Here is a 27,413-nt window from a genome sequence, read left to right on the forward strand (position 1 = left end):
CCACCTCCTAGACCCCAGTACCCTCCTCCTCCCCTTCCCCTTTCCTATTTTTTGTGAAGTTTACTTATGGACGAGTTACACTGTACTGTACAAATGTCAAAAGTGTCAAAAGAGTACAATTTCCTAAAAATCACTGTATTAAAGAAATGTTGTGAAGAAATAAATCAATGCTGATCACCGGTCCCTCGGGGTCATTGCAGGTGGAGAGGGGGCAGCAGGATGGGCCCCTTTGCTCGCCGTCGATAACCTCGGCTCTCCTCAGCCCTGCGCTGGTGAGCTCGTTGCCGGAGAGAAGCAAAAGCGATCTGGTTTCTTAATTAGCATTCACCAAATGGCTCCTGCCGTGGCTCAGCAGCTCGGCTCAGCAGCTCGGCTCAGCAGCTCGGCTTGCTGTGGTGGGAGGGCTGCTGTCCCCTCAGGGGTGTGTGGCAGGAGGGGCAAGGACAGAGCTGGAAGTAAGGCACGGCTTTAAGCTTTAGAAAAATCCTATTTAGGCAGTTTTTCAGCGCTGCTGGAAATAAATAAGTTTGCAGGTTTTGGAGCGAGTGTCCAGTTTCCCCAGGGAGCTGCTGGGCTGGGATGAGAGGGATGCCACGGTCCAAATCCTGCAAAAAACTTTGCCTTAAAAACCCCTCAACCGCCTCTGTGTCGACTCTGCCGCTGTCAAGCGTGGCGGTGAGCAGGTGGCAGCGATCGCACCGCTATTTTTATAAAAACTGGGTGGCTGCAGCCCAGCCCAGCAGAGCCCACGCACGGTGCTGAGGAGGGAGGGAGTGCAAGGTGGAATGAAAAGAAGCCGAGGTCGGCGGAGAGAGGGAGGGGAAGCTGAGTGACTTCTTCCCTTCAGCTTGAAGACAAAAAAGCAACAGGGAAAGGGCTGAGGAGCTGTACTGGGAGCGGAGGGGCAGCATCTCTGTGCCAAGCAGCTGCGGGGCAGGGCCCCACGTCGCTGGTTCTGCAGAATAGCAGAGGAGAGTGTTGGAGGGGAGCAAGGGGCCAGCCTTGCCCTGAAAAATGGGGAAAAAAACCCCAAACCCTGGCTGCAGCAGAGGGGAGAGCCCTGGGGCCCTTGCCCGGGGCACTGAAGGCAAAGCAGAGCTGCCGCAGCCCCTTGCTGCCCTGGCAGCGCGGGCTCTGTGGAGGAATACAAAAAGAAATCATTTTACAGGCTAGCCCATGACAGGAGATTGGTTAAAAATACCCCAGCCCCATCACTGTAATCAGCAGATGAGTTAACTGGCAAAGATTTGCCCAAGCTGCAGGTGGTGGTGGCAGCAGGCTCCCAGCGTCGCTTTCGTTGGGTGGGTTGAGCCACGACGGCAAGAAAACCGCTCGTAGGAGCCCTGGAAAATGTCGCCGGGAGCCGCTGTCGCCTCCTTACGCCCCGACACTGCGCTGGCTCTCGCGCAGCGACTCATCCTTGGCGCTCGGGGGGCTGCTGGGCTAGAAAAGAGAAGAAATGGCAGCTCATGGCTCAGCACGAGCCCGGCGGGCCGCCAAGGCACGGCGCGGTGCCGGCGCTCACCCTGTGTTTGAGGTAGGAGAGGTAGGTGTCCCAGCCCAGCGTGATCACGTTGACGTAAACCACCCGGTACTTGGGCGGGACGAAGAGGAAATTCATGAGTTGAGCCACCGGCCAGATGCACCAGTCAGCCTGCCGAGAGCAAAGAGCAGTCAGGAGCAACTCGCCGGAGCCCATTTCGCTCCGGAGATGGAAGAGCTGAGGTGGGGGGGGTGTATTTACCTTGTAAAACTCCCAAAATTTCTCCTTCAGCTCCTCCCAGCTCTCCTCTAGGGACTGGCCCTCCAGTGTGCCCATGCCTGCGGGGACAGACGGACATCAGTGGGGATGGGAGCACTCACAAGGCTCCACGCTGGGGAGCGTGGATGGGAATTACCATCTCAGCTGCGCCAGACACCCAAAAATACCAAAAAAAAAAAAAAACCACCATGGGAAGGAAGGGCAGTGCCAGAGGGAGGGAGCTCCAGGAAGCCCACGTCCACCCCCCACTTAAGGCGGGTGACAGGTGTCATGCCAGCCCCCCGACGCTGAAACACATCACTGGGGGCCACGCTCAATCTTTAGCGGTGTTGACACAAGGCGGGTGCCGCCGCGTACCGAAGAAATACCAGGCGCCCAGGACGGGCGATGCCACCAGCTGGTCGATAAGGACTTTTTTCAGGACGGTTTTCAGCCCCCGCACGCCCCGGGCCGGGAAAGCAGCGTCCAGCCAGAGGTACCAGTAATGCATCAGCGGGCCCATGCTGCAGCCGACGACGAACATGCGTCCTGCAACGCAACACCGCCCCGGCGAGCAATGAATTATTTATATGACCCCCCCACACACCCCTCCTCCTCCTCCCCACCCCAAATCCCCCCTCCCCCTGAAAGCGGAGCCAGCGCTGGGGAAGCCACAAAGGGAGCGTGGCTTCATGTAACGCCGGGGAGCCGGACCCTAAATCCCAGCTCTGTGATACCAAGCGTGAATTAAGGTGATGCCCCCTCCCTGGTTGGTGTGTGTCCCCCGCCTCCCTCTCTGTCTCTCTCCCAGTTGTCACCTGTGCGGGCCAGCTGGGGCTGGGTGTCGGGGTGCCGCCGGCGGTGCCAGGCCTGCTGCAGGGTGTCGCCGGCGGCCAGCAGCGCGCCGCAGCTCGCCGTGTTGGTCAGCAGCAGCAAGCGGCCGGTGAAAAGCGGCTTCCAGCAGCGCAGGAGCTGCCGGCCCCACGCCAGCATCCTGCGGGCAGACACACCCCCCCCACACCCCTCCCCCCCGAAACCCCCCCTGCTGCGGGGGTCAGTGGGGATGGAGCACCAACACCCCCCCCCTTCATGTCCCCCCCTGTTATCTGTGCTGGCCCCCCAGTCCCCTCTGTGCCCCCCCCAGTTCCCTCTGTGCCCCGCAGCCATCCACACTGTGCTCCCCAATTTCCCCAGTTAGCACTGCTGTACCCCCCCAGTTCCCGCTGTGCCCTGCAGCCATCCACTCTGTGCTCCCCAGTTTCCCCAGTTAGCACTGCTGTACCCCCCCAGTTCCCTCTGTGCCCCACAGCCATCCACTGTGCTCCCCAGTTCCCCCAGTTAGCACTGCCGTGTGCCTCAGTTCCCCCTGTACTCTGCAGTTATCCATGCTACACCCCCCAGTTTCCCCAGTTAACACTGCTGTCCCCCCCACTTCCCCCTCTGCCCCGCGTTTATCCACGCTGTGCTCCCCAGTTAGCACTGCTGTGCCCCCCAGTTTCCCCTGTGCCCCACCGTTATCCATGCTGTGCTACCAGTTCCCCCAGTCAGCTCTGCTGTGCCACCCAGTACCCCCTGTGCCCCCCAATTAGCACCGCTGTGCCCTCCCAGTCTCCCCAGTTTCCCCCGTTACTCCTGCGGTGCCCCCCCGGCCATCCTGCTGGACTCCCCTCCCCTCACCCCAGTGCCCCCCAGTCACCCTTATGACCCCCGTTACCCTTCTTTCACACCCCAGTCCTCCCTGCTGGACGCCCCCCCCCCCCCCCCAGTTATCCCTGTACCCGCCGCCATTTACTCCCCTGTGCTCCCAGATCCCCCCCATGCCCCCCCCCAACCCGCCCGTGCCCATCCCCCCACTACTCACCTCCGCGCGCTTCCGCCACCGGCACGAGGAAGAGGCCGCGTCCTGTGACGAGACGCCTTCCGCTTCCGGCGGCCGCCATGACAACTACCGCAGCACAGGCAGCCGCCATGACATCTACCGAGGCGCAGGAGGACGCCATGACACCTACCGAGGCGTAGGAGGACGCCATGACACCTACCGAGGCGCAGCTCCCGCTCTCCCCCCTCACCCAGGCGGGGCACAAGCCCCCCCCTCCCCAAACACACCACTCCAGAGCCTCTTGTGGTTTGTTGTTTTTGTTGTTTTTTTTTTTTTTTTTTTTTTTTTTTTTTGTTGTTGTTTTTTTTTAATTAAAACCCTTCTTTTTATTTGCCGCTCGCTCGGTGCTCCCACGCCGTTCCTCAGCGCCTGCAGCTGGCCAGGGCCTTCAGGGCCCCCGAGCCCCCACAGGCCTCGGGCTTCTCCCCCTGCCAGAGAGCGGCCAGTAGAGCCCCAGCGGGGACGGGGACAACAAGGACGGGGATGGGGACTGGGATGTGTCCCCCAGCCCCGCCAGCCCCCCCCCCAACCCACCTGGTAGAGGCGGCAGACCAGCCCCAGCAGCGAGGCCTGAGCCTGGGCCTGCAGCTCGTCCGTGTGCTTCTGCAGAGAGGAGAAGATGGCGCAGGTCAGGTTGGGGGTCCCCGTGTCCCCCCTGCACCCCAATATCGTGTGTGTGTGTGTGTGTGTGCCCCCACCGTACCCCGTTGACGACGATCCAGGGGACGTATTGGTGCGGAGGGTCGAGTGCCTCCGTCAGCTGGGCGTTGTGGTGCATCAGGGCGGCCCCCGTGTCCCCCCACACGCAGGCGGTGAGGCGGCGCCGGTCCAGCTGTGGGGCGTAGACCTGCAGGCACTGCCGGGGAGAAAACGGGGGGGGACGTGATGTCGGGGGGGTGGGACAGGGATGTGCCCTGCGGCAGGGGACAGGGGGATGAGGAGAGGGGGACACACGTACGGCCTCCAGGTTCTTGGTGACGGAGCTGCCTGACTCCAGGCAGAAGATGACGGGGAAGTAGGTGCTGAAGTTCTTGGCTTCGTGGATCAGGCAGGTCTATGGGGATGGGGGGTGGGTGTAAGGGGCTACCGGATACACCCCCCCATCGCCCTGTGCCGGCACCATGGGGACCGTCACCGTCACCTCGATCATGTTCCCCAAACACTCCTCCGGCCCGTGCTGGCACTGGAAGTTCCACTTCCCACTGACGTTCTTCTCCTGGCAGGATCAACCAGACTGAGCCGGGGCCGGCGGCACCGGAGCGAGCGCCTGCGGCACCGGCTGGGGCCGGCTCCTACCTTGGCGTTGCCGTAAGGCACCAGGGTGATGCTCAGCGCCTCAGTGGGCAGCAGCAGCCAAGCAGTGAAGAGCTCCTGGACCAGGAACTCGCGGCACGCCGGACACAGGCTCTCGTAGAAGAGGCTCAGCTCCACGGGGGCGGCTGCCGGGCGCGTGTGGTTGGCACAACGGCTCTCTGCCTGCGCGTGGGGAAGATTTCGGGGGTACACAGTGAGGATGTGGAGGTAGATCCCCCCCACCACCCCTGCCACTTTTGCAGGGGATGGGGCAAAGCTCCTGCAATGTGGGGGGATGAGCCAGGAGGGAAGTGAGAGCTGCCCGGGGGCCTCCCGCAGCTGCAGGATCCCGTGCACCATCGGCACACGGGGCTGGGGCTTTCCGTGGGAACTTCCCCAAAATATTTTTGGGGAAAACATATCCGGTGTGGCCAGGATATGCCTGGGGGGTGGCCACAGCCCCATGGGGCTCGCAGGGTGCTGCTGGAACCACTGTCGCAGCGGTGTCACTGTCCAGGCATGTTCAGGGCGGAATAAACTGAAAAGCTCTTTTCTGTTAAAAAAGCAGAAGTGCCAGCAGCGCCTGGGGAAGGGTTGGGGTTGGGGTCCGGTTGCAGCACAGGCAGAATGCCGTGGTGCCAGCACGGCACAGGGGCTGTGAGCACCCCCGTGGCATGCCAGCTTGTGCCGCAGGGATGCCGAGAGCCGGGCAATTTGTACCGGGTACCGCGTCCGGGCGAGCCCCGACGCCATCCCCATGTATCCCATCCCCTCTTGCCAGGTGGGCACCCAGCCCCCTGCGTGTGCCGTTTCGGCGGGACGTGTCCCTGCTCAGGGGGGACATGTCCCTGCGTGGGCTGCCAGCGTGGCTGGGGCAGCCCTGGGCACCGGTGGCTCTGACCTGGCAGGCGACGGTGATCTCCGGCGAGCTGCACCAGAGGTGGACCGGGTAGTCACAGCCAGGGAAAGCCACCCCGAGCCCTAGGGCCAGCAGGGCCAGCAGCGGCACCGTGGGGGCCATGGGGACGCTGTGGGGTGGCGCGGAGGCGAACCCGTCCCCGCGAGGACTTTTAAAGCCCGGCTGCGCCCGCCTCCGCGCGCCCCTTCCTGCCCGGTTCAACCGGCCTCCTCATGTGACGCCGACGCTGATGACTCACAGCGGGGCCGCCTGGCTCTGGTTACCCCGGTCCCGCTGTCCCCAAATCGGGCCTTTGGGGGGGGCACAGCCCTTTGCCCCGGCTCCCGCCGCTTCCCCGCAGGTTGCGACAGGTTGGGGACAGAAACCCAACGGTGAGCGGCCCACGCTTGGCGTCTCCCCAACAGGCGAGGGGGGTTCCCTGCTGACCCACCCCCCCCCCGGAGCTGGGTGCAGGTGCCAAAGCACCCCCAGATTGGCAACCGGCTGCGGGGAGGGGGTGCTGCCCAAAACACCCCCCAGGCTCATTTCACGGAGGAACTTTGTACTTCCCCCCCGCTGTTTATAGCTGCTGTTTCCGGCCATTTCTTACCCCTCTGGGCTCGGCTGCCACCCCCTCGCTTGCCCAGCCGGTGAGCCCGGGGCTGGCCCCCGCCTGCCCCAGCCCCAGCCTGGGCGATGGGTCACATCCTGCACCCAGTCTGGGAGCTGGGGCACAGCCCCAATACCCTCCCCGCCTCCGCTCGCACAGAAATCCCCACAGCCATTTCATTAATTCTGTTTATTTAATTTTTTTTTTGTTGTTTTTTGTGGGTTTTTTTGAAGTACCGTACAAAAATCCTCTTACAGTAACAAATACTGGGTTTACATTAGTAAACATCAACAGAAAGAGCATAGAGAACTACTGCTGGTAACGAACAGCTGAAGTGGCAAGTTATTTATTATTGCATATACCTAGGAACTAAAATCACGCAGCCGCCACGTCCTCTCCGAGCACAAAGCCTCCGGTGACACAAGAGCTCTCGGGGGGGGGGGTTACACGGGGGAGCGTGGAGCATCCCGAGCCGGGACATGGCGGGACAAAACCGGAGCTGGGCCCCGGGGAGCAGGAACGGCCACGTTGCACCCACGGGATGCGGGTGAGCGGCTGGTTTTGGGGGGACATGGGGAAGGGAGGGGGGGGGGTGTCACAAGCAGCAAAGCACAGCCTGGGGCCTCGAAACACATCGCTCCCGGGTTCGTCCGGCGGCGTGAACACGAAGCACGAGCGAAAAGCATCAAAGCACAAATCACAACTAGCTCATTCGGGGCGGGGGGGGGTTGGGGGGGGAGCTGCACTGCAGGCGGGGAGCTCGGGGCTTGGGGTTCCACCCCAGGGGGAGATGAGGGAAAAGCTGCGTTTCGGGGAGCCAAGTCAAGCACCGTCAGGGAAAGGCAGCCCTGGGAAAGGGCATTTTCCTCCTCCTTGTACACAGGACTTGCACGCAGAGCCCTGTCGGGGACGGGCAGGAACGGCAGTGCTGGAAGAGGCAGAGGGGTGACCGTGACCCCCCCCCAGCTCACGCTGAGCTGCCCACGCTCCTGGGGAGGAAGAGGCTCTGGCTGGGTGTCAGGAAGGGATAGCGTGGGGAGAACAGCAGAAATTCAGCCAAAAGGATTAAAAAAAAAAAAAAAGGTGTTAAGCTGGAATTTCACCGGCCAGCAGAGCCGGAGCGAGCACCAAGCGAAGTGTCAACAGGCGACGGCTTTAAGCTGAGACTCTCGCAGATGCACGGCAGGGCCTGGCGTGAACAAAAGCTCCCCCCGGGGCAGGATGGGCCCCGAGCTCACACTGGTGGGGTGTGGGGGGGGATGTGGACCCCGTGGGGCGAGCGGCTGGAGGGTCCCACCCACCTGCAGCCTGCCCCACGGTGCAGGGACACGCTGGAAGCGCGGGAACGGGGCAGAGGCTCCAGGCTGCAAATGACCGGTGTGGGAGCCTGGCAGAAAGCTTTGGGGTGTTGGTATGACCCCCCCCAGCCCCCGGGAGGCCTCTGCAGAGAGAGCTGTGAGCCCTGGGCCTCCCTGCCCCATTCTCACGTGCTCTTATCTCTCATACGTCCCAGCCTAAACTATTCCCTTAATTATCCCTGACAGCTTTTCCCAAGTGATCCCCGAACAAACACAGCACGCAAGCGCACGCCTGGGCTGCGGTGGGTCAGGGCCAGCACTGCTGCCCCGTATCCACAGAGCACCAAACGCCGACAAATCCAAACCAAAAACCATGGCGCAGGGCCCGGGGAGGGCAGGCAGAGCAGGGAGGGGGGTCTGTACAGTCGAGCATAAGCAGAGCTGCCGCAAGCAACAGGAATGGGACGTTTGCTCCAGCAATCCCCGATCCAAAAGGTTCTGGGGACCGGCCTGGAGCAAAGTGAGAAGCAGAGCTGGCCGGGGGAGGAGGGACAGCGCGGTCCCCAACGCAGGTGGCACGTCGAGGACAGGATGCAAGCGGAGCACGAGCGGGCAGCACCCCGCAGATCCGGCGGAGCCTGAGTCGCAACACCGAACAGAAGCGGCAAAGCCTACAGCACCCAGCAGCCCGTCCTGAGGACGCGGCCTCTGGAAGCGAAAGAGCCTCTCTGGCAAATCAAAGAGGACAATTAATGCTTTCTTCAAGCCAGGCAGACGGGACAACCCAGTAAAGCAAATGCCACCATGGCCTCAACTCTCAGCCCAAGTCCAGCTTTTAAAGCTCTGCCAGGGCCACCTCCGCTGCCCTCGAGCCCTCTGAACTCAGACACAACAAACCCCTGCCCGCGCCAGCCAGCTACGATGGGCAGCACTACAGCAACCCCCAGCTCTTCCCGCCCCCCCCCCCAAGTCCCCATACAGTACTCATGATTACAAGTGCTTTGCATACATAGTTCGACATCATGCATATACATTTCTATGCGCTAAGGCCCTTGGCCCAGCGGAGATACCGTCCTCCTGCAGCAGAGAGGTCCTTCATTTTGTGTAGGGCTCGTAGCGTGCGTCGGACTCGGGCTCCCTCCTGCTTCAGCTGGCAGGACCCGAGTCTGCAGCAGCCCGGGCAGCTGCTGCTCAGGCGCTTGCATATCGTAGTGGGAGTTCAGCAAACACCAGTACTAGATAAGCAGCCAATTACGAAAAGAACCATATTTACAGAGCTACAGTTAGCTTCAACGGGTTACGTTTGCAGAGATTCACTGAAGACAGCTGGAAACAACGAGCTGTGCACCCCATAGATCCTGCCGGGAAAAACACGGGTACCAACACGGATTTCACAGCTTAGTTGGCACAACGAAGGCGAGAGATTCATCGCCAAGCAGATCCTCCCTCCCCAGACAGCAACACTCAAGAGGCGATTACGACATTAGGGAACAAGACGGTGAGGTGGGGGCACGGCACGGAGCAGAGACCTCAGCTGAGAAGCCCCACAGAGGATGGGGTTTCTCCTTTCTAAGCGAGTCTCTGCATGGAAGAGCAGCACCCCTCGTACCAGACACCACCGCAGCCTGCAAGATCACTGAGGGAAGCGAGAGTGGAGGATGCACAAGCTCAACCGCTCAGCGGAGCCTCCTCCTCCTCTGCCTCCTCCAGAATCCAGGCAGGGAGCCCCTCGCTCAGAGCAGAGCTCGGCTGGGGCGCTGACCGTCGCCGAGGAATCGGGAACCTAGCTCTACAGTGATGCGTAGCGGGGTGACCTGACAGCAAGAAAGGGATCTGACCTGCTTATCGGGGAAGGGGAGGGGGCTGTGCTCACCCCCAGCAATTCAATCACAACTGGATCCCACCTCCTAGAGGCTGGGGAATCAGCAGCCCAGCCTTTTTGTCCCATCAGCCAACACGGGTTTCAGCTACTGACCAAAAGGGACATCAGGAACGGTCATCAGAGGCTCTGGAGGGGCAGGAGCACAGAGACTCAACTATACAGGGTGCAAGAGTCCAGAGCCAGAAAGCAGCGCCCTGGGGAGAAGCTGAAGGCAGCTGTTGTGTTGTGCACAGGCTGCTCATCTGGCTGGTGGCTGGGAAAGGACCGGGTGAGCCAGCGTGACATTCAGGGAGTCATTGTGCTGCACCAGGGACGTGTGCTTGTAGTGCAAGACCAGGTCCTTGAGGGAGGCGTAGAGGTTGTAGGGTTCAGCGAACCCATAGCCGGTCGCCGTTTTGTAGATCACGCAGTGCTTGGTGTCACCGTCCACCCTGCCAGGGAGACAAGGGAGCACGGGTCAGCGGCACAACAGGGAGCCCCGCGGGGACAGGGACAGCAGGGCACAAGTGGCTGTCACCAACGCAGCCCAAGGCCCTGGCAGGGGGAACCGAGGCAGACGGGAGACCTCGGGGACGCCTCCGTCAGCCTCCAGCAACTGGCAAGAGGAGGGCAGAGAGATGGGGGAGCACAGCCCGTGCCAGCCCCCCCCCGCCTGCCACCTCTGCCTGGGGGTACTCACACCACGGAGCAGGCGTAGCATCCCTTCTGGCTGCTCTCACGGATCAGGAAGGTGCCGTCCCGCTTGCCGCACAGCATCTCTTCTGCTTGCAAGCGGTTGATCTTCCCCACGTACCACGTTCGTTCCTCGTGGTGGGGCAGCTCCTCCTCGTCGTCCATCATGGAGTATTGGCTGCAATCGAGGACAGGCAGGGTCAGACTCATGGCCCCCCACGTCTCCCCTCCCACTGCTTCCACCAGGGACGATGTCCTCAGCTCCCAGGGAGGGAGCTGGGACCATCCCGCGGTGCCGGTGCAGGCAGAACCCGCTGCGTAGCCTGCGCTCCTGCAACCCCCCGCAGCGCGCGAGCAGGGACACTCACTCCTCTGTCTCGTTCTTGATGCCCAACCACTCGTTGATTTTCTTCTGGCGGGCACCCTTCTGCGTCAGCCACCTGGGGAAGGAGAAGCAGAGCTCAGCCCGGGCAGCGTGCCCGGTCTGCGGCGGCCGGGCCAGCCACCGCTCGAGCAGCCATCGCCAGAGGGCAGCAGCCGTCCCCTTTGAGGGACCGCCGTGCCCCGAGGCCGCATGCTGCAGGGCTCCCTCCTGCTCCAGCAGCCCCCAAGCCGGTCCAACAAGCCCCAAAGCCCTCAAGGAGCCAGCTGGATCTCTCCCGGGCCAGGCTGGAGGGGCAGCAGGGCCCCACTCCCAGCCCTCTGCGGGGGCAGGCACTACGTACACCAAATACTGGTCCCGCAGTTTGCGCAGCTGCATGAGGTCTGGCTTGAGGCTGTTCATGCGCTTGTCGATCTCCCGGTTCTCCGAGGCTTGTTTCTTCAGGTCCTGCTCCAGCTTCATCTTGCTGTCGTGGATCTCTGTGATGCGAGACTTGAGCTTCTCTGAGTTCATGAGGATCCTGGGAGAAAGAAGGGGGTTTAGGCTGTGAGCCAGAGCGGGGGAGGCAGAGAAAGCAGCTTGCCAGCTCCAGCCCACAGCACGCTGCTGGAGAGACAAGGATTGCACATGCCTCGGCTCTGCGCTGGGCCAGGATGGTCCTTCCAGCCCTCAAGGGCCCTTCCCCAGGCAGAGCAGGTCACCACCACCCCCCCGTCCTCACCGTTGCACCTCCTTCTCGTTGCCCTCCCGTCGGAAGCGCTCGATGTACTCCTTGCTGCATTTCTCCTGCGTCTGACACTGCTCCTCAAAGATCTTGATCGTCTCGTTGAAGGCCTCAATTGCTGTCCTCTTCATCTGCAGCTCCTGAAAAGGGAGGGGAGAGCTGAGGAAGGGGGAGCATTTGGGCAGGTTTCTCCCTCCCCGCTAAAGCGGCACTGTCCTTGCTGCAGCCAAAACAGCCCCCACTTCAAAGCCCATTCTCTGGGGAGTCCCCACAAGTCCGGGAGCAGACAGATGAGGCAGCGGGTGCCCGATCTCTGCTCTCCAGCGATCAGGGGGTGTCAGGGCAGCCCGCGGGGCCCGTGCTCCCAAGGGGAAGGCAACACCCACGTACCTGGGATGTGCGCGTGTACTCCTCGTACAGCAGGTCGTACTCCCAGCTCTTGTCCTGGTACTGCTGGTGATAGACCTTCAGCTGCTCCCCGACGGCCTCCACGCTGTCTTCTTTCACCACTTGGTCCTGGCATAGGCACAGCCTCGGTCAGGACCTGCTCCTGCCCAACTGCCAGGCAGCAGGTCCGGTCCCAGACCCTCCCCCCAACCCTGTCAGTCACCCCACAAAGCAACAACCCAGCACAAGGGAAGGGGGGGACGTTGTCATCTACCAAAGGGAAGAGAGGGGATGAGGGAATGCCCCTGGTTCTGGCTGTGCCGGCCAGCGGCATCCCTGCAGCCTCACCTGCTGGTACTTGGAGATGGGGTAGAGCAGCCTGGTGTCCAGCTTGGCGTTGTACTGGGCGAGCGACTCGTGCCGGTAATGGGTGATGAGCTCCACCACCGAGCCGAAAGTCAGGGGCTCCGAGAAGCCATACTTCCCCTCCCGGTGAAAGATCTTGATCAGCTTGTTATTGCCTCCCTTCCTGTAGCGGGGAGGGGAGAAGAGGGCACTTAGCACCCCAGCACCCTACGCCAGCCTGATGTTTGGGTGTCCAGGCAGCCCGAAGCACTGGGACACACGCTGACCCCCCAGCTCCACCCCAGAGCAGCGCAGGCTCTCAGGGGACCCCAGCACCCTACCTGAGCGTGAGCGTGTACTCTCCCTGGATCTTGCTGGAGGCATCGCGCACCAAGAAGGTACCATCCGGCGTGTCCCGTAGCTTCTCGTTCACCTCCTCCCTGCAAGGAACATGATTGTCGTGGTCTGTGAGGTGCAACCAGAGCTCCCCTAGGTAACTCGATGGATGGGGGCACTCAGTGTGTGTACCCCCCCCTGCCCTTACCGAGAAATGTCACCCCAGTACCACTCGGCGTCCTGCAAGGGCACGCTGTTCCCGTTGGCCAAGCTGGCTGCACTGGGCTTTGGCTTAGGAGGTTTTGGAGGCAGGGCTGGAAGGGAAGGAGGGTTGAAGCAGGGTGGACCCGAGTCCCAGCTCCCCACGGGTAATTTCTCAGAGTGTTGGGTCCCCTCTCCATGCAGTGACTATCTGGGGAAGCCCCCTTGGCCACCACGCTGCCAGGAGCTGCTCCAGGCTCATCTACAGCCACAGATGAACACCTCGAATGGGCTTCCAGGCACAGCTGGGCTACAGAAACGCCCTCAGCAACCCACTCATGGGGGCAGAGACTCCACACCCACGAAGCACAAATGCCAGCGCTTCGGGTGCCAAGGAAGGGGCATCTCAGTACCTGGAGGCAACTGTTCTGGTTCCAATTCCTTTGTCTGCAGAAGTATCTCCAAAAACAGGACGGAGAAGTCAGGGCTCAGCTCTGGGCTGCAGGGAGAGAGGAGCCAAGTAAGAGCAGTGGTTGTGGGGGAGAACTTGGTACCGGTCCCGTGCCCCCAGGGGCAAAGGGGAAGCCGGGGTCATCTGGTTCATCCCAGCTGCCAGATCCAGGCTGACACAAAAGCAAGGGCTCTGCCCTGGCTTTGAGTCCCACCTCTGCGTGCTGCCAGAGGTTTAATCCCCCGTGCAGCGAGGCAGGGGCTGCGGGCAGACCTGCTGTTACAGGCTGGACTCCTCGTCCTGGCAGGCACAGCGGCCGACGGCTGGAACCCAAAAGCCTCATGTACCTGGCGCCAGGCAGCCGGAGGAGAAGGGGACCGAAGATCTCTCCCAGGGCGCGAGGGTGGAGGTTGTTGCTCTCGGCCTGCTGCGATACCTTCCCCAGATGCCGGAGCAGGAACTGCAGGGTGAGCGTGTTCTGGAGCGGGACCGCAGGCGACTCCAGGGCCAGCAGCAGCTGCTTCCGGCAATTCTCCGGCTGGGGGATCTCTGGGGAAAGAACAAGACACGATGGAAGGGCTGGGATCGCCGGCACCGCTTTCCACGCTCCAGTGTGGGAGCGCTGTCAGCAGCAGGGGCCGTGTGCCAGACCCCATAGGGACAGGATTTATTTTAATACCCCAAACACGCCTGTCCCGCCCAGCCACCCATTCCCAAGCGCAGCCAGGAGAGGCCCTTACCCTGCAGGACACGAAGGATGTCTCCGTGCACGGACACTGGCACCACGGGGGAGGGCAGGTCCTGCAGGTAGCCTCGCAGCGCCTCGCCCAGGGAGTACACGTCGAAGGGCTCCAGGTCGCCCAGGGTCCAATCTGCCAGGGCACCGATTTCCCATGGGTGGTGGGGACAGCACCAGACACCCAGCCGGCAGCGCCGGTGCTGCCACCACCCATCCCAGACACACCACCCGGCCAGCTCTCTTGGGACACGGCACCACAAGGGAGCTCAGGCAGTCCACGTGACAGGGGATGCCTGGAAATGCTCCCTACACCCCAGAAATAAGTTGGCTTTGGGAACCCAGGCAGATCCCCTGCCCCAGGAGAGGGTAGAGGTCATTTTGGGTGCCCACACCCTTTTCCCTGAGCTCTGCGACAGGAATCCTGCGCACGGATGACTTGGGTGAGTTTTGTTCCCTGTGTTGTAGAGACAAGCGCAGACTGAGCAGCCACATGCTGAACCCGACGGGGAAAAACGTCTCCCTCGAACCGTGCTGTCCCACAACTGCAAGGCGCAGGCTGTCGGGACAGCACTTAAAGCCTGGCCCAAAAGCAGCGCGGCCAGAGGTGACAGCACCGTGTAGCTGGGGTTTGCAAGAATGCCTGTGGAAAGGGACAAGCCAGCGCAGTGGCAGATGAGGCCCAAGCCCAGCCGAGGGGCAGACAGCTCTGAAGTCTCTCCGGCAGAAACATCAGCTCCCGGCACAGCAGAGCCAAAGCTCCAGCCACCAAGCTGAGCTGAAAGATCCTCCCCTGCTTATTAGCGGCGTGACAGAGCCAGCGAAGCCTCCGCCAGCCCATCAGCAGAGCACCCCGAGAGCGGGGCACCCTGAAGAGACAGCACAGGGGTTCGCTCTCCGAGTGGCGCCACGTCCCTTTGCTCCAGCCCACGGCGGGTGGCAGGAATCCTCCCCCCCTCTCCTGTCCCTTCCACGCAGGACGGGGCCGGCCCAGCCCCACGGGCAGCGTGCCGGGAGTCAGGAACTGCCGGGCCCAGGCGAGCCTGGCCTGGATTGCATTACTGCTGGCGCTGTCACATCCACTAATCTCCTCCATCTGAGCCGATTCGCCTCCTCACCACGCGGAGCTGGTTCTTACCGGTTCTCAGCGCTTGCCTCAGTTCGGAGCCAGATGTCCTGTACAACATCTCGCCGTCTAACCCTGCGGAAGCGGGGACGCTGCTGTGAGCTGCGAGCCGCGCACCGTTTCGGTGCCAGCCCAGGCAACGGCATGGCTAAACCAGGCCTGGGTGCTGACCAAACCCACCTCCTGCCGCAGCCCCCTTGGCCCCCAGGACACCCGGTTCAGTGGCTCCGTTTCTCCCCCCCACGGCACAGATCCGGGCTAGAAGCTCTTCCCAGACCCCAGCACCCGTCCGGGGCGCGCAGGCATCCCGCGTGCAGACCCAGCACCCTCACCCCGGGGCTCTGCGCAGGACGGTGCAGCGAGGTCAAGCCCAGCTCTGGGCAACAGCAGCTCAAGGCAGGGAGGAGCGGGACGGCTTCCCCTTCTGCAGGCAGCTGCGTCCTGCACACCCCACGGAGCTCAGTCCAACGCCAACAGCTTTTAAAGACAGCTGCCTCCCCCCTCTGCCCTCACTGAGGGGTTTTGGGGAGCATCAGCCCCGCAGTGCTCAGCATCCCGCATTACCTTTCTTCTCAATAGCTTCTACCAGCTTCACCAGCAGCGGCGGTGCAATCTCAGGAGGGCTGAACTGCTCCTGCAGATCTGGGAGAGGAGACCCTGGGGGAGAAAGAGGGAGAGAAGGGGTCAGCCCCAGCTCAGCCCCCAGCAGTGGAGCTGAGCTGGGGCACAACCAACGCTGCTCCCAACGGCAGCATCTGAGAGCGAGGAAAGCCGTGGCCCCTGCCACGAGGTCTCAGCCCACGCAAACACAGCACAGAGGCTGGAGGGATCCTGTGAGCTAGCCCAGAAGCTGGCACGGCACTTGCTGAGCCTTTCCCCAAGCCCCTGATGGGATGTGCACAGGGGGATCCCTACTGCTCCCTGCAGAGCCTATCTCTGTGGGGACCCCGGCACCCCAGGGCGGGCAGTGCAGGGGTTACCAGGGCTCCTGGAGCTCAGGCTGGGTTCGGTCCCTGCCCGGCACAGGGGCTGGTGGAGGAACACAGCCAGGGAGCTCGCTCGCGGTGGTGAGCTGTGATTAATCCAGCGATTCAGACAGAACGCCATGTCAGCAAATTCCTGCCCTTGATTGCTCGTTTAACATGGAAACCAGCCCTCTGCCTCCCCCTCCCCGCGAGCCCACAGCCTCCGTGCAAGCTGTTACAGGGTGCAGACAGCCTGCGGCACAGGACTGGGGTGCCCCCCTTCCTGGGGGATCTACATTGGGTGGCATTTCACTGCCAGTTCCAGAAAATCTTGAGGTCCTGGCTCCGGGCACCCCCTTTCCCCTGTGCTGGAGGGGTGACGCATGCTGGGGCAGGAGCACGCAGGCCCGGCCAGGCAGCTGCCAGCGGGAGGCTTGCCGAAAGATGAGCGGTGCCAGATTCCATCTCGCTTCCAATTGAGCACCAGCCGGTGCAAGAGGCTCCTCCGGAGCAGTCCACGGCACCGTGCAGACCCTGGGGAGCCCACAGTGGGTGAGGACACTCGGCACGCTCCACTCAAGGGGAGGCAGAGCCAAAAGGCTGCTCCCTGTTGCGAAACACAGCTTTGTTATCACGGCTCTGACCCGAACCCGCCCAGTGTGGTCTCGCCATGAGGCGCAGCCAGCTGAAACTCCGCACCCGGCTGAGCCCTCCTGCACCCGCAGCATCGCGGGGAAGATGAAGCAGCTCGTGTCAGCGTAGCTGCGGAAAGGGGAGCAAACGGGGCAGGCAACCAGCAAGGACCTGTGCTGGTGGTGGTGGGGCAATCCCCCACCAGAGAGAACCCCTGGGCACAGGAAGGGGCCCAGCGTGGTGCTGGTCAGGGTGGGGAAGCTAAAGGCAAGCTGCCAGGCTGGCAGCTCCAAGCCTGACCCTTGGGAAGGGCTGAAGGGAGAATAAATACTGGTGCTGCCCACGTGGCCCGGCCGGGAATGTGCTGCTTCAGCAGGCAGCAGCTTGCCTTTTTTTATCAGGCAGCCTGTGCCGGAGCCAGCAGCAGCTCCTGAGCCTGCCGGGCCTCCGGGCTGGGCCGCCGTGAACAAGGCTGCTCACAGCACGGCCGGGGCAGCTGCGGAAATATTTCCGAGCCGCATTTTCCGCCTGCGTTCTCTGCGGAAGGCAAACACCAGGCAGCTCGTAAATTCACCGGTAGAAAGCGCTGGGTCTCGCCGCTCTGCAGGGCCAGTCCTGCTCCCAGGCTGCGTGACAACCGTGGCACCGGCCCTGCTCTGCGTGTGACACTGGGGGGGGGAACTAAGAGATTCCTGCCAGTCAGGACAGGACCTGGAAACAGGGAAGAAACACCGCCAGCTCTGAGCTTCACGGGGCAGCCAGGAGACATCTCTGCACCTCCCAAAGTGCCGACCGCGAAGAAATAACACGGGTTTGGCTTAAATACGGGTTCTCAGTTGCAAAAACGTGTCTCCCCACCATCATTCCGGTAGGCTGCATGCAAAATGGCCTTCGGTGTTTCAATTGCCACGCTGCAGGCCCCTGCTGTGCCCAAGGTGGGGAGGGTGGCCGTGGGGATGCACCCACCGGGGACAGGGCTGGCACCCCCCTCACATGCCCTGGTACCTGACCTTCACTCTGTCTCATCCTTGGGCAGGATGCAGGCTGGCTGGCTTTTGGTTTCTTTCCCAACCACGTCTTTTCTGTGTGTCGGGAGCTTTGGCACGTATCTTCTTCCACATCCCAAAGATCCCCAAACCCTGCGCGGGGCAGCGGCTTTGACCACCCAGACACACCTCCAGCAAGCCCCGCTTGAGAAGAAAGAGGAGGAGAGAGTCCATGAAGGCATAAATACAGCCCTCGAGGGAGCGCAGGGCTGGAGGCAGGCAAGGCCGACACATCCACCACAGAGCATGGCCCGGGCTCCCAAGAGGAGCTGCTTTCTTGGAAAGGCAGGTTGCGAGTGGGATGACTCAGGTCAGCGGCTCTCGCTGCCAACCCAAACGCACGGCCCGGCCGCATTCCCACCCTGCGGAGACATTTCCTGGGGCCACCCCTCTGGTTTCGGGAGCATGGGAGGCAGCTGTGGGAAGCCGCACCAGCCCCACCACCCTGGTTTCTGAGACGGGGACTCCTTTCCAATCCTGAAGACCCCAGAAGCATCTGATGGGATAGCCGTGGCTTCCAGGCACAGAGGGACAGGAAGGATGCAGAACTGCCAGCCAGGAGCGTTCTCTGATGCTCACCAGCTCCTGTTGCTGACCCCATTCCTCCTGTGTGCACCAGTATGAGCTTTTCCCCAAGGCATGGGAAGGTAAAGTGTGGCTATCACCCCTATTCACTGTCTCAGAGCACCTGGGGGCTGCTGAGCCTCTGCCACAGGGTTCATGTGCCCAGGAGTCAAAAAAAAAACCAAAACCCCCAAAACATTTAAAAATCAGCAAAGAGAAGGCAGTTGCTGCAGCTCCACAGGCAGCGCTGAGGCACAGCGGCTCTCCCAGCTCCCGGAGCGGGTCCGTGCCAAGCCCAGCGCCGGCTGGGAGGCAGCCGCAGGTGCAGGACGGCTCATGCCCTGCCCGAGGGCAGCCGCCCAGCCCCAGCGAGAGCTCTGCGAGCCACGGCGAGGGACGGGTGCCAGGCAGACAAGCAATTAGCTCCAGTTCTCGGAAATACTCTTTTAGACCCTGACTTTTCTCCTCTTGCCCAGAGAGACAAGTAACTGTGTGTCTCAGCAGGGCTGAGCGGCTCTTGGCAGGGAGCAGTGCCCCGGGCACTCCAGAGGCAGGGAGGTGGTTGGGAGAGGTCAGGACTTATTCCTAAAGGGAGGGAAAAGGGTAAAACCCTTAGCGGAGTAGAGAGAGGCACGGAGGACCATGGGGAACCTGACTGGTTGTGGGCCAGAGAGGTCTTGGAGAGGTAAGAGTGGGACAAGGCTCGCCCTAAGAAGCTCTGCTAAGCAGATTGATAAGCTGGAGGAACAACGTCCTCTTTTCTCAGCCAGGACTGAGCGTAAGCCCGCAACCCCCAGGCGATTCGACCGCACTGCTGCTGGGAGGGAAATCCAGTCCTGCTGAGCTGAGGGCTTCTCCGCTGTCCTGCAAAGACACTCATACTCCCTCGTCTACCGCACGCCGGGACTGGAGGCATCTTGGAGCAACACGGCACCGCAGTGGGGCTTACCTTGCTCCAGAGCCTCCTGCAGCCGGCAGCCGCCGGCCCCCGGCGTGGCGGGCAGGGGTCTCTGCACTCGGGGCCGGTGAGAAGGGACGGAGATCTTCACCGGCCCCACGTACTCCACGTACGTGCCGGGAAAGTCGCCCTTCTGCTTGGTCCGCTCGTTGACGCCCAGGATCCACCCGATTTGGTTGGGGGTCTGCTCATCCCCATCTTTGAAGCCCAAGGCTTGCAGGGCCCCCTTGCTCACCACCAGGATGTCCCCAGGCTGCAGATCAATGTCCTCCTCGCGCTCCTTGCGGTAGGGGTAGAGCGCACGGTACTGGAACCCATCGGTGCTGCCCATTCTCTCTGCTGCGGGGAGAACGGCGCTGAACGGTGAGGCAGCGTGTTTTGGACGGGAAGAGGAAGGATCTCAGAGGCAGCTCTCCCCCATCAGCACTCAGAACGTCTCTGCGTGAATCAGCACCCCAGCAGCTTGGTCCGGGTGCCCCGGCGCGCTTAGGTGCAGCCCCTTTTCCTTAGCTTGAAACCACGATTCAACCAAATTATGGAGCAAAGGGAGAAGGAGACAAACATAATCCAGCACTGGTGAGCGGGCATGCAGCAAAGGAACAGGAGCTTGGGGTTTGCTTCACCAAAAAAGAAGGTTTCCTGAAGTCTGGGGGGCAAAAGCACGGTGAGCTTCCAGCCCACAACGGCGTGGCATGCTATGTCTCCCTTCCCAGTGCCTGCAAAGAGAAGATGACTTGTCACTGCACAGCCAGGCACCCCGCACCCTCCCGAGACGCCAACATTCAAACTAGGGGTTCATCTGAGCAGCTGAGAGAGGCAGGACTTGTTTCTCTCCTACCTACCAGCTAATGCTGAGCCCTGGATCCAACCAGGACATGCTAATACCAATTTACACTCCCAAAAGCAAGAGAGGAGCCAGCAGCTGCACGCAGGAATGCCACCTCCTTGCTGCTACAGTCAGGCACCAGCTCTGCATCTTAAAGAGGTTCACTCCTGCTTCTTCAGCTTACCCTCCTCGCAGCACTTATGCAAACAAGAAGACAACAAGTGGGACAAAACAGCCTTTATGCAGGAACTTTTGCATACAGAAAAGGGTGACCCTGCAACCACCAGCTGGAGGCCCTGAATAGGAGCAAAACAAACAGATTTAACCTTTTCTTGTTAAATCGATTAAATTTCACAGTTCACCTTTACATCTCCCCATGCAATCCCCCACAAAGTCATTTTCTGAAGGTAGCTGCCCACAAAAGTAGGTTAACCAAGCTTTCAGCAAAAGGCTTTCGAGATGCTTTGCCATTCCCACAGAGCAGCACTTCAAAGCTTTGCTCTGAGCAAAGTAAATTTTTGAACTTTTCAAAAGCAGCAACATCATCAAGTGCAGGCACGGGTTCTTTTTGCAGAGATGGAGGTGAGAGGAGTTAAAATAATCTTTAGAAGCCTACAAGTCTACTGAGAGCTGCTAACTGCCTTTCAGCTATTTAGAGAGAAATTGAAGACTATGCTGCCTGCCCTGCCCAGAAATCCACCAAAAAGAATAAACCTGGGTTATAACATGTTGAAGGGATGTATGAGCCGGGGTATTCCCGGCAGCTGGGCACGTCCTCTTTTCCCATCCCCTCCTGGTCTCACAGGCCAGTTTTCCACCTCCCCCAGGCAAATCCCAGTGTCCCAGTTCCCGCAGCCACAGCATGCAACCAGGGCCCGGACCTACAAAGCACCAGGGCAGCCAAAATCCAGCCTTCCCCAGGACACCCTCGGCCTGCTGAAACGCTGCAGGTCCTATTAACGGCTTGAGCTGTTTTGGTCCAGAAACCACCAAACCCAGCTCAAACTCTTGAGTCTCATCTGAAAGCTATTAGCGAGCAGGAAGGCGCTTTTCAGGGCTGCGGGAGCCTCTGCAGAGGGAGGCGAGGAGGCAAAGGGAGCCAGGGCACCCTTCCCAGTGGGGTCAATGCACAACCAAGCACGGCACGAAGCCAAGGCTGCTCCGACCGCTGGTTGGACTCCGCGAGAGGCACTAACTGCTGGTGATCTGCAGTATTTCAAAATAACCCTTTCGGGCCAGCAACGCGCTACAGTTCACATCAGCTACTTTCCTCCTGCATGTGCTACCACCCCTGCACCCTACCAGAAAGTCAGAGATGGATGTGAGATGCCTGAGAGGAGCCAGCTTTGCCTCTCCAGCCCAGCTCCACACTGCGGGCTCCTTCCCTTGACAAAGGGGAAAGGCACAAAAGGGCTGCGGCACATGAAACCTGTGCAGCAGCCAGGACCCGCACTAGTTGCCTGAGCTCGGGCAAGCGTCCCAGCTGGGCTGTCTTTGCCATGAATGAGCAGGCACTGCCCTCGGGGAGGTAAGACACTTGCGGCCAGGCTCTGGTGGGTGGGGAACAGGACTGAGCCTGATCTGGGTTGCTGGAGAGCTTCTGCAGAGCTCCAGGAGCAATACCAGGCTGCAGGACTCAGAGAAACCGTGGGGACAGAGGGGGTGTTTGTAGGAGAAGCAGCACATCCCAGCAGAGCCGCCGTGCAAGCTCCCACCGTGCCGGGATGGCGGCCGCAGGGAACTCACAGCACAGCTTGCACTTCCCCAGTCCAACAGCCCTGGCCAGGAAAATATTACTTCATAACCCAGAGCATAAAGAGAGATTTATGACCAGGCTCACTGCCTGCCCCTCGCCCCTCTGAATGCTGCCTGTCAGGGTCTGATGGAGCCGAGATGGCAGCGCTGGGGGCACTGCCTGACAGCCAGGGACCTGAGCAGCAGCTGCCTGCTGGCAGACGCCGGCAGCTCCCGCTCCTCCCAGTGCGAACAGACCCCGTAACGCACCCAGAGGCGGCAGAGCCCGAACCCAGCGGGGTCGATGCTCCCCCAAAGGCACCTCCCCAGCTTCCACCCGCAGATCCCAGCCCCGATTCCAGGCGCCTCAGACAAGCCGGCGCAGCCGAAGACGCTGGAAGGACAAAACGCTCAGCCCTGGCAAACTTGTTCAGTAGCTTTTAAAAGCAGACCTGCGTGGAGGGGTGGGAAGAGGAGAGAGTCGCTCCGGAGCACCGAGTCTCTCCAAAGAGCAGGTCCCGCAGCTCCTGCCCCGTCGACTCTTTCCAGCTTCCTTCCCTGCGGTGGGAACGCAGAGACGCAGCCCTGTGTCACCGCATCCCAGCGGGTCACTGAGCACATGGAAAAAATTACAAATAATTTAGAGTCAGCCTGGTCCCGGAGCAGCCTCACCTGCCTTTCCTGTGCTCAGCCCCTGTGTGGATCAAGTGCCCACGAACTGGGGAGAGGAGCCCCCCGGGAAACCCAAATCCACATGGTTAACGCCGGTGCTGTCCTCTCCAGGGGAAACACTCGTCCTCTGTCCTGCCACGGACCCAGCGAGTGGCTTCCCAGGCTGAGCTGAGTGTCAGGAAAGCTCTGTACCCCACGGAGAGCAGCTGACCAAATCAGCGCATCTTTGGGGAGAGGGAACGCACGCTTCCCCAAGCCCTGGAACGGCTCTTTGGAGGGAAGGCAGGTTGAGGAAGGCAGCGCCGAGAGCCCGGGACACGCATGAGCCTGTCGGCTGGAAGCACACCTCCGAGCCGGGGCTCTGCGTGCGCAGGAGAGAGGGAGCAGCTTGCCAAAAGATTTCAGCTGGGCCCAGCTCCAGGTTTGCTCGGCTCTTAGAGAGGAACCTCGTGTGTCCGCGCTGGCGAGCTTAGGCTGCTCTGAAAATCCCATGCATCAGACATCTAAATACCTTTGGTAAATCTATCTTGGCGCCCAGAAACAATCCCTCGATTCATTAACTGCTGTCAATACTTTCTTTGTTTAATACATTGGTTTGAAACAAAAAACACATTACAAGTCTTTTTGTGTGTGCCCAGCACATAAATAAAAGCATCTTAACGTTTTAAATGTGGTTCCTGTGCTTTTTAACCCAGTTCCAAATGCAGTTCAAAGTGCAGCTTGACTCGAAGCGAGACTGAGCGTTACTTTCCCTCCAGCGAGGCGAAAGAATGCATAAAAATATTTAAGAGAAGAATATGCTTACAACAATCTACACAGCTCAAATCTTTCCAAGTTACATCAGATCCTTCGTGAGCTAAAAACCACCAAATCAAGTTTTGAACTGCAAAACACTACATGTTAGTGGGTTACAAACGAGGACAAACCCATCCTTTAATAAAGAGAGAAAATAGGACAATGCCACTAGGATGGAAATGAAAATGGTCACGGAGCTGCCTGCCACACAGTGCCCTATCGTGACAACTGCTGCAGTTTTGAGTCTTTCCAACCTATGCAGCCAGGGCAGCTCTGCTGGTGCTGAGCACGCCGGGGGTCACGCTGCGCCCACGGGCACCCGATCCACTGAGGAGCACCGGGGCGGAGAGGGTGAGAGCTTGGCAACCTCTGGTTTATAATTCAGGACAAACAGCACAGCTATCCCCTGCGCTCCTGGACAAGCTCCCCCCCAAAGCCAAAGAGCCCAAGTGATGACTCGTGAGGCTTGAGCCGCAGGTGAGGCCGCGGCGGGAGGCGGCAATGCCACGACTGAGCTGCAGAGGAACGAGCCGGGCAAGCTCGGGAAGCGGAGCTGGACATGCTTCCCGGGGGAAGCAGCCAGAGGAGCGGGGAGAGCCGGAGCCGTGCCGGGGGCTCATGCTCCCATGCTGGCGACGGCCACGGCGCTGCCAAGCCGGCTGGTATTTCCCTCCAAACAGGGAAAAGCAGCAGGGGATGCGAGCTGTGCCGCGAGCCGTGCCCAAGCCAGGCCTGCTGTCCTGAGAGCGGCTGCATCGCAGCAGAGGCACGGGGCAGTTGAGGCCATTTTCACCTCTTTTCTCTACCAAGAAATGCTTCTCATGCAGCTGGGAACAGAGCCCGAGGAGTAGCAGCACCCTGCCCACGGCCATCAGCTGCCCTTTGCCAGGGGTACAGAGCATTTACTGCTCAGACTTGAGTTTCATTAAATCTTTTGCTTTATTCACCAAAGCCCGAGGAAGTGAAGGAATATCTGAAACATTTCACTGAAAAAGTAAATGTTATGGTTAGCAGGGACTTGAGGAGCCTAATAAATCCCTGCCTCAGGATGACCGATACCTTCCTCATTTTTGAGACAACTGGAGGTCTCAGCGATGTCCTCCTCAAAGGCTGGACGGTCTGAGAACACCTCAGACAATCTGCAGACGTGCTCCAAGACTTTTCTTACTGTCTGGAGGCTTCTCCTGATGTCGGACTTTCTTGCTACAGTTGAAGCTTGTCCTGTCTTACCCACCTCAGACACTTTCTCCTCCCTGCAAGAGCATTTTACTTGGCCAGACTTTTACATGCCAGCATCGAGAGGAGAAGGACCAAGTGCCCTACACCAGCACCATTGCTTTACTCCAGGCTCCCTTTACACCAGCCCCCAAGCAGCAAGAACTCACTACTTCCATTTTAGGAGCATTCACAGGGCTGAGCTTAGGGACTTTTTTCAGAAATAAACCCAGGAGCTGTATTTTGGCTACTTCCCTCAAAAATGACAGCTCTAAAAAAAACGAGTACATGAAAAAAAAAAAAAAAATCCAACTGCTCTTGCTAACTTATCTGCCTAGAATCACATTCCCCAGGGTATTTGGAATTTATATGACAATTTATTAGCAGCTCTGCACAGCACAGCAATCGTATGAAGTAACTTATAAGATAACCATGTTAGCGCACCAGCATTATTTGGGTATTGGTTGAGAGAGGCAAGACCCTCCAACTTGAGAAATCCACTGTCCCTTCCTCTGTTTGCTTTTTATCTTCCATTACTCAGTTACTTTAGCTCCAAGCTGCGGCTCCAGATATTCCCAGAGGAATTAAAAGAGCCCTCGATATTATAAATACTCTTTTTCATTGTAAACACACCCCAGCACTCGGAGCAAAGTGCCGGCGCTCTGACATGGCTCCAAACTGGCTCCGCAAACCACTCTGCTCCTCACCACATTCCAGCTGAGCCGCGGTTTCTCTTCCAACCCAGAGCTTTTATCCAGCGAGACCCAACTGCGGGCAGAAAGGATTTTCCTGTGTGCTTAAAGCCTTGTTATAGCAAGTTAAAAACCGAGGGTTTGGGGCAGCGATCACCTTTAGGAGGACCAAAGCTTCGCCGCGAACCGCACAGGCAGATTGAAGCACGATCTGCCCACGTCAGAGAAGAGAGTCACCAAAGAAACCAAACCATGGCTTGGACTTTCCCACATCATGGAAGAGTCGATGACTAGAGCAGAGGCCAACCCAGCCTCGGGGACACACCAGCCCTTTGCAAGTTAGGGAAGGGCGGGGGAATGGCCAGGAAAGCAGTGATTTAGGCTATATTTACTCAGCTGTCTCCATTCTCTGCTCTCACAGAGAAAGTCACAGGGCCAGTTCCCCAGTGGCTCTAAGAGCTGCTCGGGAAATAAAAGCCGCGCATTAATGGGGAGGAGAGGGGGCCATTCCTCTGCCGCGTTGGGCACAGGTGCTGAAAGGCACAATGCTGGTGCCACTCCAGCCCTTTTAGAGGCTCATTTTAGACAGGTTCCCCCCCCCCCCCCAAGAAATATTCAACACGAGCCCTCGGTTTGGGAGGTACGTGACCATGGGAAGCTTCCTCTTCAAGTGGCTGATAAACGTCCCCAGGATTGGAAAAAGACACAGAGCACAAACCTTACTGGGAAGAGGTGGGCTGGCCACCGTCCCAGAGCCGGGGGTTTGGGGGGAACTGTGTCTACAGAGAGCAAAGCTCAGACTCTGGAACATCCAGAGCGACAGGCGCATCCCTGGGCCATCCCGCCCCAGCCTGGGCTCTGCTGGGGCAGAACTGCAGTGGGGCTGAGCCCTCAGCCCAGGCTGCAGCTGTGCAGCCCCTGACAGGCCGCTTTTCTCCAGCTCTACCACCCAGGGAAGGTGCTCAGGACTCCCCAGCAATGGGAGCTGCATCCTACCAAGGGTGTGTGGGGGGGTTCCCTGTGTTGGCCCCACTGCGGGGGGAATGGCGCAGAGATCCCTGTGCTAGCACTGCTGGGGATGGAGATAGCCTGGGGGGGGGACTGGGGACAGGGTCAGCCCTGGCACCACGGGGTGAGGGACGCGCAGCTCTGGGGAAAGGGGGGACAGACACACACCTCTGGGGAAACAGGGGGACACACACACGCACCTCTGGGGAAACAGGGGGGACACACACACGCACCTCTGGGGAAACAGGGGGGGGGCACACACGCACCTCTGGGGAAACAGGGGGGGGGCACACACGCACCTCTGGGGAAAGGGGGGGGAACGACACACACGCACCTCTGGGGAAAGGGGGGGGAACGACACACACGCACCTCTGGGGAAACAGGGACACACACACACACACACACACGCACCTCTGGGGAAAGGGGCGGGGGGGAATACACACACACGCATCTCTGGGGAAAGGGGGGACACACACACGCACGCACCTCTGGGGAAAGGGGGGGACACACACACGCACCTCTGGGGAAAGGGGGGGGACACACACGCACCTCTGGGGAAAGGGGGTGGACACACACACACACACACGCACCTCTGGGGAAAGGGGGGGACCTGCCCTGGCACCTCGGGGCGGCGGGCACTAGTGCCAACCCCGGGGGGGCGCGGCCCGTGGGGGTGACACAGCCCCGGCAGCGGGTCAGCCCGCATTGGCACCACCGGGAAGGCGACGGGGACATTCGCGGTGTTGTCCCCGGGGAGGGGACAGCGGCTCAGCCCCGGAGGGGGGGGGGGGGGGAAACACACTCCCACCCAGGGCCCCCCGAGGCGCCTCACGCCGAGGGGCCGCGCTCCCCGCGGATCTCGGCGCCAGCCCGGCCCGCCCTGGGTCTGCTTCCGATGCCACCCCCCCCCCCCCCCCCCCCAAACCTCCGGCCCCGGGCCCCTTCTCCCCCGGCCCCGTCCCACCTCTCCGCCGGCCCCATCCGCCGCCGCTCGGCTCCAGCCCGCTCCTGCCTCCCAGCCCGGCTGCAGCCTGGGAAAGGGCCCGAAAGCCGCCGGAACGGCCCGAACCCGCCCCGGAAAGACCCGAAAGAAGCCGGAGAGGAACGAACCTGCCCGAAGCATCGTCGGTCACGCCCCTTCCCCGGCCACGCCCCCTCCCCCGCCCGCCGGAGCGTCTCCGGAAGGAGCCGAGGGGTCACCGGCGCCAAACGGCGCGAGGCGCCGAGGGAGAGCGCGGCGGCGCCCTCTGGCGGCGGGTCGGGACCACGGAGCGGGCACGGCAGCGGGAACCGGGACTGTACTGAGCACCGAGCACTGCAACCGGGCACCAGGCACCGCACCGG

General features: G+C 60.7%; 3 protein-coding genes across 7 annotated transcripts; all 3 read right to left on the bottom strand.

The window, feature by feature from the left end:
- Positions 1–114: 114 nt before the first annotated feature.
- Positions 115–3,636, bottom strand: MPV17L2 (MPV17 mitochondrial inner membrane protein like 2). 2 transcript variants are annotated; one of them, XM_042794547.1, is made up of 6 exons: positions 3,603–3,636; positions 2,560–2,764; positions 2,120–2,290; positions 1,745–1,821; positions 1,526–1,654; positions 115–1,438 (listed from the first exon to the last, which is right to left on the bottom strand). In XM_042794547.1, the coding sequence occupies exons 2-6, from the start codon at positions 2,732–2,734 to the stop codon at positions 1,415–1,417; spliced, it is 576 nt and encodes a 191-aa protein (XP_042650481.1). In that variant the 5' UTR covers positions 2,735–2,764; positions 3,603–3,636; the 3' UTR covers positions 115–1,414. The 2 variants fall into 2 exon arrangements, with proteins under 2 accessions (XP_042650481.1, XP_042650480.1); XM_042794546.1 differs by having other exon boundaries at positions 115–1,443; positions 3,603–3,628.
- Positions 3,637–3,949: 313 nt separating this feature from the next.
- Positions 3,950–6,038, bottom strand: IFI30 (IFI30 lysosomal thiol reductase). The gene is made up of 7 exons (XM_042794542.1): positions 5,815–6,038; positions 4,917–5,096; positions 4,762–4,836; positions 4,579–4,674; positions 4,324–4,476; positions 4,155–4,223; positions 3,950–4,048 (listed from the first exon to the last, which is right to left on the bottom strand). Exons 1-7 carry the CDS (start codon positions 5,932–5,934, stop codon positions 3,983–3,985), a joined length of 759 nt encoding a protein of 252 aa, XP_042650476.1. The 5' UTR covers positions 5,935–6,038; the 3' UTR covers positions 3,950–3,982.
- Positions 6,039–6,595: 557 nt separating this feature from the next.
- Positions 6,596–27,162, bottom strand: PIK3R2 (phosphoinositide-3-kinase regulatory subunit 2). Of its 4 annotated transcripts, none has more exons than XM_042794527.1 (16): positions 27,034–27,162; positions 19,119–19,843; positions 15,526–15,618; positions 14,974–15,036; positions 13,840–13,971; positions 13,447–13,648; positions 13,062–13,147; positions 12,656–12,761; positions 12,453–12,551; positions 12,115–12,295; positions 11,770–11,895; positions 11,377–11,519; positions 10,999–11,175; positions 10,642–10,713; positions 10,281–10,451; positions 6,596–10,032 (listed from the first exon to the last, which is right to left on the bottom strand). In XM_042794527.1, exons 2-16 carry the CDS (start codon positions 19,456–19,458, stop codon positions 9,840–9,842), a joined length of 2,184 nt encoding a protein of 727 aa, XP_042650461.1. In that variant the 5' UTR covers positions 19,459–19,843; positions 27,034–27,162; the 3' UTR covers positions 6,596–9,839. The 4 variants fall into 4 exon arrangements, with proteins under 4 accessions (XP_042650461.1, XP_032867476.1, XP_032867556.1 ...); XM_033011585.2 differs by lacking the exon at positions 27,034–27,162 and adding an exon at positions 22,360–22,644; XM_033011665.2 differs by lacking the exon at positions 27,034–27,162 and adding an exon at positions 22,140–22,200.
- Between the last annotated feature and the right edge of the window lie 251 nt (positions 27,163–27,413).

Source organism: Tyto alba, unplaced genomic scaffold, assembly GCF_018691265.1.
Source record: "Tyto alba isolate M040663 unplaced genomic scaffold, T.alba_DEE_v4.0 Super-Scaffold_20000042, whole genome shotgun sequence".
NCBI classification, from domain to species: Eukaryota; Metazoa; Chordata; class Aves; order Strigiformes; family Tytonidae; genus Tyto; species Tyto alba.

What these genes read in the sequence shown, in the direction of transcription:
- MPV17L2 (XM_042794546.1), bottom strand. Translation starts at nt 2,734, where the DNA reads ATGCTGGCGTGGGGCCGGCAGCTCCTGCGCTGCTGGAAGCCGCTTTTC. An exon ending in GCCCCAGCTGGCCCGCACAG is followed by an intron (nt 2,291 to 2,559) that starts GTGACAACTGGG and finishes GTTGCGTTGCAG; the next exon opens with GACGCATGTTCGTCGTCGGC. An exon ending in AATTTTGGGAGTTTTACAAG is followed by an intron (nt 1,655 to 1,744) that starts GTAAATACACCC and finishes TGCTCTCGGCAG; the next exon opens with GCTGACTGGTGCATCTGGCC.
- IFI30 (XM_042794542.1), bottom strand. Translation starts at nt 5,934, where the DNA reads ATGGCCCCCACGGTGCCGCTGCTGGCCCTGCTGGCCCTAGGGCTCGGG. An exon ending in GTTTGGGGAACATGATCGAG is followed by an intron (nt 4,675 to 4,761) that starts GTGACGGTGACG and finishes CCATCCCCATAG; the next exon opens with ACCTGCCTGATCCACGAAGC. An exon ending in TGGTCTGCCGCCTCTACCAG is followed by an intron (nt 4,049 to 4,154) that starts GTGGGTTGGGGG and finishes GCTCTCTGGCAG; the next exon opens with GGGGAGAAGCCCGAGGCCTG.
- PIK3R2 (XM_042794527.1), bottom strand. Translation starts at nt 19,458, where the DNA reads ATGGGCAGCACCGATGGGTTCCAGTACCGTGCGCTCTACCCCTACCGC. An exon ending in CATCCTTCGTGTCCTGCAGG is followed by an intron (nt 13,649 to 13,839) that starts GTAAGGGCCTCT and finishes TTCTTTCCCCAG; the next exon opens with AGATCCCCCAGCCGGAGAAT. An exon ending in CCATCTCCAAGTACCAGCAG is followed by an intron (nt 11,896 to 12,114) that starts GTGAGGCTGCAG and finishes TGCCTATGCCAG; the next exon opens with GACCAAGTGGTGAAAGAAGA.